General features: G+C 44.6%; 1 protein-coding gene across 1 annotated transcript; it reads right to left on the bottom strand.

Annotated features, from left to right (window-relative positions):
- Positions 1-7,941: 7,941 nt before the first annotated feature.
- On the bottom strand, positions 7,942-9,003 carry LOC105519051 (phosphoglycerate mutase 1-like). Its single transcript, XM_011952220.1, has one exon. The coding sequence runs from the start codon at positions 8,624-8,626 to the stop codon at positions 8,198-8,200; it is 429 nt and encodes a 142-aa protein (XP_011807610.1). The 5' UTR covers positions 8,627-9,003; the 3' UTR covers positions 7,942-8,197.
- Positions 9,004-9,297: the final 294 nt, after the last annotated feature.

Below are 9,297 nucleotides of genomic sequence, written 5' to 3'. Positions count from 1 at the left end.
AAAAAAAAAAAAAAAAAAAAAAGAGTAAATACAATGAAAACAAAACAAAGTTATTAAATTCTGGTCAGACACTGTTCCTTGCACAGGCTCTAATGTAAGGCCCATTTTATACTCTTTTTTTTTTTTGCTTTTACATACTCCCCAGAAGAGTAACATTCTGTATTCTTTAAGGATAAATTATCAAGCCAGGTATGGTGGTGTGTGCCCGTATTCCCAGCTAATTGGGAGGCAGAAGTGGGAGGATCACTTGAGCCTAGGAGTTTAAGACCATCAGATACATGCTACAATATGGATGGACTTTTGAAATATTATGCTAAGACGCCAGACACGAAAGACCACATACATACCTACATGATTTTATTTACATGAAATATCCAGAATAGGCAAATATATAGAGACAGAAAACATAGTGAGATCCCATTATCAATAAAAAAAAATGTGTGTATATTTTGAGATGAGGTCTCACTCTGTTGCCCAGGCTGGAGTGCAGTGATGCGATCTCAGCGCACTGCAACCTCTGGCTCCCAGGCTCAAGTGACTCTCCCACCTCAGCCTCTGGCTCACACCACCATGATTGGCTAATTTTTGTATTTTTAGTACAGATGGGGTTTTGCCATGTTGCCCAGGCTGGTCTTGAACTGAGCTCAAGTGATCTGACTGCCTTGGCCTTGTAAGGTGCTGGGATTACAGGCATGAGCCACCACACCCACTCCCCAAAATAAAATAATATAAATAAATATAAATTACAAATATTAGAGACAAACTAGCAATAATGAGATTTTCTTGACATAATGAGAGAGATTAAATCATGAAAAAGAAAATATTCTTTTTTTTTTTGAGACGGAGTCTCGCTCTGTCACCCAGGCTGGAGTGCTGTGGCCGGATCTCAGCTCACTGCAAGCTCCGCCTCCCGGGTTCACGCCATTCTCCTGCCTCAGCCTCCCGAGTAGCTGGGACTACAGGCGCCCCCACGTCGCCCGGCTAGTTTTTTGTATTTTTTAGTAGAGACGGGGTTTCACCGTGTTAGCCAGGATGGTCTCGATCTCCTGACCTCGTGATCCGCCCGTCTCGGCCTCCCAAAGTGCTGGAATTACAGGCATGAGCCACCGCTCCCGGCCTCTTTGCCTGTTCTTAAAGTAAAACAAGGTCCTGGGTAGAAAGTCAGATAGTACAGCCACTCCCTTGCCCACCTCCTTCCTCTCCTGCAGAGAGAGGCAAGGACAATTAGCCACTTCTGCTTTTTGTTTCTTTCTTTTTTTTTTTTTTTTTTTGAGACGGAGTCTCGCTCTGTCACCCAGGCTGGAGTGCAGTGGCCGGATCTCAGCTCACTGCAAGCTCCGCCTCCCGGGTTCCCGCCATTCTCCTGCCTCAGCCTCCCGAGTAGCTGGGACTACAGGCGCCTGCCACCTCGCCCGGCTAGTTTTTTTTTTGTATTTTTAGTAGAGACGGGGTTTCACCGTGTTAGCCAGGATGGTCCCAATCTCCTGACCTCGTGATCCGCCCTTCTCGGCCTCCCAAAGTGCTGGGATATTCTTTTGAGCTGATGCAGTGTTATTTAATGCCTATCTTTGTACTATCTAAAATCACGTCCCAGGCTGGTCACAGTGGCTTATGCCTGTAATCCCAGCACTTTAGAAGGCCAAGGCAGGTGGGTTGCTTGAGCTCAGGAGTTTGAGACCAACCTGGGCAACATGGCAAAACGTCATCTCTACAAAAAGTACAAAAATTAGCTGGCCATGGTAGGGCATATCTGTGGTCCCAGCTACTTGGGAGGTTAAGGTGGGAGGATTGCTTGAGCCTGGGAGGTGGAGGTTGCAGTGAGCCAAGATCGTGCCATAGTATTCCAGCCTGGGTGACAGTGAGATTCTGTCTCAAAAAAATAAAATAAAATAAAATAAATAAATAAATAAAAAATTTATGTCCCCTAAACAGGTCTCACAGTTCAGGAAATATTGCTCTAGCACGTGTTGTTCACCAGTAGTATGTTACTGTGATTTGAATGTGTCCCACCAAAGTTCATGTGTTTGAAACTTAATCCCCAGTGGAACAGTGTTGAGAAGTGGGATCTTTAAGTGGTGATTAGGTCATGAGGGCTCTGGCTAGATGAATGAATTAATGCTGTTATCATGGAAGTAGGTTAATTATTGCAGGAGTGGATTCCAGATAAAAGGATGAGTTTCGCTCCCTTCTCCCTGTCATGTGTGTTCTCTTTCCCTTCTGCCTTCTGCCATGGGGTGACATAGCAAGAAGGCCCTCACCAGATGCCAGCACCTTGACATTGGACTTTCCAGCCTCCAGAAGTGGGAGAAATAAATGTCTTTACTCTATAAATTACCTGTATTCTAATGGAAGAAACAGATAATACAGAAAATACATACATTACATTTCTGTGGTAATAAGCATTACGGAGAAAAACTAAGCAAGGTGGTTGGTAGACAGTGCTGGAGAGGTGAAGGAATATGCCTATTGTATATCAGGTGGTCAGGTAAAGCCTCTTTGATAAGGTGACCAAGTAGACCCTGAATGAAACAACAGAGCAAGCTATTTAGATAGCCAGGAGGGGAGCATTCCAGGCAGAAGACCACAGCATACTCAACACGGCCTAGGAATAGCCAGGTGGCCGGTGAGGCTGCAGAGGAGTGAGCAGGATAGAGGTAGAAGAGAGATGGGATGAGTGCATCATACAAGTCAGTGTTTCACAAATTATCACCATGCCTTACCGAAACAAACAAACAAACAAACAGTCACACTGGCTGCTGCCTGGACAATGTTAGGGAGCAGGAATGGAAGCAGTTACTAGGTGATTTCTTTTTTTTTTTTTTTGAGACGGAGTCTCGCTCTGCCACCCAGGCTGGAGTGCAGTGGCCGGATCTCAGCTCACTGCAAGCTCCGCCTCCCGGGTTTACGCCATTCTCCTGCCTCAGCCTCCCAAGTAGCTGGGACTACAGGCCCCTGCCTGCCACCTCGCCCGGCTAGATTTTTGTATTTTTTAGTAGAGACAGGGTTTCACCGTGTTAGCCAGGATGGTCTCGATCTCCTGACCTCGTGATCCGCCCGTCTCGGCCTCCCAAAGTGCTGGGATTACAGGCTTGAGCCACCACGCCCGGCCTCTGCTTTTTGTTTCTATGGTGATTACCTTCATGGCTCCAAAAGACATGTTTGTGGTGCCATTTCTTACTTTTTCAATTTTTGCTATTATCTGTGGACTCTGCTATGGTACTTGAAATTTAGCCTATTAACATAACCACCGTTCTATCTTCCCCTTCCTTCTCCTGCCATTATAGCTACAACCCAATGTAGTTTGTTCCTCTACATTAAATTTACCTTTGTAAGTGTAAGGGATATGTTAGTATGAAACATCTTCTTGTTCTGTCAGCTATATACAACATCTCTTGATCCCCCGCACTGTGAGACGAGGATTTCATTAGCACTCCTGGCCTTTACCTCTCCTCTCTTCCTTGTACTCCCCAATCTATTTTGTTAAAAGAAGATCCCACTTAGCCAGTTGGATTCCTGTGGGGATGTAATTGAAAGAAGGATGCCCCTACACCTGCTTTTCATTCAGTACGCTACTGAAATTCCATCTCCCTCAAGAAAACCTTTTGGGACCTCATTGGGAAATAAGAGATATATCTATTAATATAATCTTAATGAAATAATAGCCTAGGAGTCCATGAACCTTTAACCCGGAGGACCTTTGTCCTGTCAGGTGTTAACAACTAAAGGGAAATACAGTCATCTTTGGCTGTGCCCTAAGCAAGCAGAGGCTTATTTACTTTTCCCGTGCCCTTTTAAGCCAAAGGCTATAAAACCGCTTTAGTAACATAACCCCTGTGAGAACTTGCTGGTGGACTTAGTGCCATCACAGTAAATTTTCAGGAGAATGTATATGAAATTTATTCTTCTCCTTGAATTTCATATTGATAAGTAAGTTGATTTAAAAGCAGCTCATTCGTTTGGAAAGGAACTGTATCCTTATAACTGAGATTACTGGAAGAAGGTCTTGAGCTGGGGAATGCAGCACCCCTGCCACCTAGTGGTTCCTCCTGCTGAAACACTGCTCTTGCAAAGCACAGAAAACACAAATTAAGTTAGTATAGGAGTCAAATACAGCGAATGTCTTGAATCAGGGAAACTTTCATTCCCTTCTCCCTTTGTGAAATCAGAGGAAAGAAAAGAGCACTGACAAGGGAGAATGTTGTAGGTAAACATGGATAGCCACCAGATCTGCTGCACAAAGGGGGCAGCTGCAGGAAGCAGAAAGCACAACAAATGAACAAAGAAAGGGACAGGATCCCTCAGCAGTGGTCACTGCAGCAGCAACATGGGGCCAATTTGGGAGGCAGAATCAGCAGCAAGATCACCAGGGACAATGATGATAAAGCCACATAGGCTCAGCATCAGCAACAGCCCTAGAGACTGTGGCTTTGGGACTGTAGTACTGCTTGATTTAGGGTAAACCAATCAGGACACTCAGGGAACAACAGAAATCAACATTTCCAGAGCACATACTCAGTTGAGGCAGAGTTTTACCTGTATGTCACATAATAGTCTATGGGACTAGATATTCTTACTAGCCGTGTTACACAGGTGATGAAATTGAGGCTAACTAACTGGACTAAAGTCACAGAGTTGATGCGACTTAGAGCCAAGATTCAAATGCACACCAAGGTGGCCTGACACCAGCTGCAGAGCTCTTAACTACAGACATGCATTGCTCAAAGAAGGGGATACGTTCTGAGAAATGTGCTGTTAGGTGATTTTGTCATTGTGCGAATATCATAGGGTGTACTTAACACAAACCTACATCGTATAGCCAACTACACACTGTTAACAAAAGACCATGAGGCCGGGTATGGTGGCTCATGCCTGTAATCCCAGCACTTTGGGAGGCTGAGGTGGGTGGGTCACCTGAGGTCAGAAGTTTGAGACCAGCCTGGTCAACATGGTGAAACCCCATCTCTACTAAAAGTACAAAAGTTAGCCAGGTGTAGTGGTGCACGCCTGTAATTTCAGGAACTCAGGAGGCTGAGGCAGGAGAATCACTTGAAGCTGGGAGGTGGAGGCAGCAGTGAGCTGAGATCCTGCCACCGCACTTCAGCCTGGGCGACAGAGTGAGACTCTATCTCAAAATAAATAAATAAAAAAGGCCATGACAACTGTGGAGGAAAAAGGGAGGGTTTTATTTTCTGTAAAAAACAATCTGCAGATTGGGGAAATGCAGCCCCAGGTATAAAACAGTGGGCTCCAAGCAGGGCAGAAAGTTAGAGATTATAAAGGCAAAAACCAGAGGGCAGGGGAGTCAGGAACAGAGTCTCAATTGGATGGCCTTAAAGCCCCACATGTCGGTTGGCAGGAGGTGGTCTTTTGGTGGTCAACTGGGAAATTCCCAGCTGCCGTTGTTTCCAGGAACTCTTCTTTGACTTGGTTGCAGAAAAACAGGTTTTGCAACATTCTCTAAGGACACAAAGAGCTTGACTGCTCCCTCACCCTTCCATGGCCCCTTGGGTCTGTTTTTACTTTTGAGCCACAGGGAGTCCATTTTTCTGTTAACTGGGGGTATAATTTGACAACACGTAGGCTGTTTGATATAGCCTATTGCTCCTAGGCTGCAAACCTGACAGTATGTTACTGTAGTGGATACTGTAGGCAATTGTAACACAATGGTAAGTGTATGTGTATCTAAACATAGAAAAGGTACAGGAAAAATCGAGTATTCTAATCCTATGGGACCACTTTTGTATATACGATCCATGCATTCACTAAAGCTTTGTTATGCAGCATGTGGCTGTACTAGGCTCTTCTTCTTCCCTCAGGGAGGAGGGAATGTGGGGTTCAATCCCTTTAGCTCTACTGACCTTCATATTGAGGGATGTTTGTGAATTGGAACTCTAAGGTGATTAAGCTTGGTCCTAGATCTTCCACCAACTTGCCAAAGGGTATTTAGCCTTTCAGGAACATTTTCCTTGACTGGAAAATAGGAATAAAATGGTAACTATCACATAAATTGCTGGGAAGTTTCACTGAGATAAGGTAAAGTTTCTGGCACATGGCAAATGAAGTAGATTGCCTACAGAGGTTTTTCAACAATTCTTCTCATGGTTGTAAGTACCATTATTGCTTTCTACAAGAGGTGGAATCTAGGCTGGATTTATGATTTGCTTTGACCTCCTAGAATGTGGCAGATGTGTCATTGGCTAATTCCAAGTCTAGGTTGCAGGAGCTTCCTTTTTTCCTCTCTTGGACTGCTCTTGCCTCTATGTAAAGAAGCCCAGCCTAGACTCTTGCATGTTGAAAGACCACATGAAAAAAGAGGCATGAGGGAGCCAGCATCCCAGCAGAGCCCACCATCTGACTACAGTCACATGAGCAAGCCTGGGTGAGCCCAGAACTCACCTGCCAACCCCCAGGATGACAAGAAATAATAAATCATTGTGGTAAACTACTAAGTTTTGGGATAGTTTGTTATGTAGCAAATAGTAAGTTCTCAGTTAATGGTATCTATTAATATTACAGTTGGTGCTGGTGAGAAATTCAGCCAGCTAGCTGGCTCATCATTTCTTAGACCACGGATTTTTTTTTTCCCTTTTACCAGAATAGCTGGAAGAAACAAGAGTTACATGTGCAAATGAACACTGCTTATTACAAATATGTCTGATTTCTTTATTAAAACAGAAAGACTATTCAGAAAGTCTATTCAGAAAGACTTTGTTAGCACCTCAAACTACCATCTACATTTGAAATTATGTGGAAGCCTATTTCTTCAAAGGTATTTACAACTCAGACTTTTCACTAAATCCATTGTACTGGGACCTTCCTAGCCATTATGTTGAAGAGTTTGAGGCATGGACAGGGACTTATCCATTTCATCTAGCATCTCAAAGCCTTGAAGATGATACTTTAACCTTCTTCTCCTTTGCATTCCCCACCCTAAATTCTCTTTTTCTGTCCATACATATCCTTTCCCTCTCTCCTTGCCTTTCCTATCTCTTTTCCTTGTTGTGATGATTAAATAAGACCTTCCCTACTGAAATGTAAGCTCCAATAAGGAGATTTTCATCTGTTTTGTTCTCTACAGAATATTCTTTGCTTAGAAAAGTGCCTGGCACACACAAGATGTGCAATGAATAGGTGTTGACTGAATTAAATTATGCACATAAAGCACTTAGGACAGTGTCTGACAGAGTAGATGGCACTCAATAAATATAAGCTATGGCAACTGAGTGCTGTAACAAATGAAATTATTCACATTTGTCTTTCTTTCTTTCATTTTTTTTTTTGCACATCACTCCTTTATTATACAGATCAGGAAAAAGGATTTGGTACTGTTATGCTCAAATGAACACTGGACCCATGTGTCAGGGCCAAGCAACTAGAACATGATTCAGAAATCAGTCAGAGAAAGATACACTTGGACAGGACCAAGAGGCATTTCATTGTCACGAAACACGGCTGGGGAGGGATTCCAAAACACACAGCAGGAAGCACTTCTAACCCTCAGAGGTCAGGGAGCTTATCCCATATTGGTGTGAGGAATGGCTTATTTTCTGATGACCACATGTAGGACTATTTCAGCTGCCACGAGAAATCCCAGAAGGGTTATTGTTTTGCATTATTTATATATACTATACCTTTTTTAAAAAATAAAAGTAAATGTAACACATAAACTAAATTCAGGATTGATCCTAACCTTCTAGAGCCAGCTTCTCTGGGGTCAGGGAAGAAACAGTTGTCACATCACCATGCAGGTTAACATTCATCTTCCACTGGAATGACTGGAGCCCCCAGGCAGTGGCTTAACTACGTAAGAGCACAGGACTAGTTCCTGGGGGCAGACAGGCTGTCTTGCTTCATTGGTCATGGCTTAGCCTGGTTCCTACCCACAAGTCCTTAGTAAACAAAGCACTTGTAAAAACCCAGGTCACTACCTTTAGACTCTCTTGGAACAGAGGAGCTTTTCCACAGCTTGGGCTGAGACCCCATGCCCTAGAAATGCTCTTCTGACTAGATTGTATGAAGGGAGTGGGTGCAGGAGACAAAATGGCTAAAATGAAAATGGGAGCCACTGGTCCCCATCTGCAATTACAGCTCAAGATGCCTACAGATGTGGTCAGTGTGACATGTGTAGGAGGGAGGGGCAGAGCGATGCGATGGGCAGGCAGGGTGCCCCTGGGGACAGTAGCCTGCCCGCTGGCCTTTACTTCTTGGCCTTGCCCTGGTCAGCCACAGCTTCCATGGCTTTATGCATGGTCTCTTCATTACCCAGGAACTGCAGGCGCTTGATGGGCTTCAAGTTCTTGTCCAATTCATAGATAATGGAAATACCAGTGGGCAGGTTCAGCTCCATGATAGCCTCTTCAGAGAGGCCCTCCAGATGCTTGACAATGCCCTGGGGGCTGTTGGCATGGGCTGCAATTGGTACCTGTTTCCCCTCCTTGATTTGGGGAACTATTTCTTCATTCCAAAAGCGCAGAGCCCTGGCAATAGTGTCCTTCAGACTTTCACAGGAGGGTAGCGGATCTTCAGTGAGGTCTGCAAACCTGTGATTCTTACTGATGTTGTAGAAAGGATGGTTGGGCTCCATCAGAGGTGGTGGGACATCATAGGAGTGCCTCCAGATCTTCATCTGGGCGTCACCATACTTTGCAGCAGTTTCTGCTTTTGAGATCAGTCAGACACCCATAGTGCCGCTCATTGAGGCACCAATTCTCACTACTGGCAGCAACGTCTGATCAATGACATCTAGCACTGTCCAGAGGGTCTGGATCACTCTCTTCTGCACTGAGATGAAGCAGATGTCAAACTCAGCCAGCTTTTCACAGCGCCTGCCTGTTGCACTTCACCTCCTCATGGCCCGCTGGGCTCAGGTCAGTGTTGTACCAGCCGCTGAAGTGGTTTTCCAGATTCCATACACTCTCGTGTGCTGGATCAGCACCAATTTGTAGGCAGCCTTGGCGGCGGGCTGGGGATGCGACACTGACGGGGGTTCGCAGATTCTGGAGGCACATTTGTCTTTTTAAATGTTTTGATTACTTTTAGTCTTTCTCCCTTTTCTTTCCACTCTTCTTTTCACTCTTTGTCCCTTTCTTCTTTTATCTCTTCCTTAGTCATTGCATATTCTCTGCTACCCTTACTGTGGTGTGCAAGGGACCCGCATAGATGTCATTTCACCTACCACAGAGAATGTGCAGAGAAAAGGTTTTGGAGCTTTGTCTTGGATGAAATGTAACTATTTGTGATTCATAGCTGACTTAGTACTGCACATGAAATTCTACTATTGCGGTGAACCCAATTTTG

This window comes from Colobus angolensis, unplaced genomic scaffold (assembly GCF_000951035.1).
Source record: "Colobus angolensis palliatus isolate OR3802 unplaced genomic scaffold, Cang.pa_1.0 Scaffold34, whole genome shotgun sequence".
Taxonomy (NCBI): Eukaryota; Metazoa; Chordata; class Mammalia; order Primates; family Cercopithecidae; genus Colobus; species Colobus angolensis.
This window is presented reverse-complemented; position numbering and strand designations above follow the sequence as displayed.

What these genes read in the sequence shown, in the direction of transcription:
- LOC105519051 (XM_011952220.1), bottom strand. Translation starts at nt 8,626, where the DNA reads ATGAAGATCTGGAGGCACTCCTATGATGTCCCACCACCTCTGATGGAG.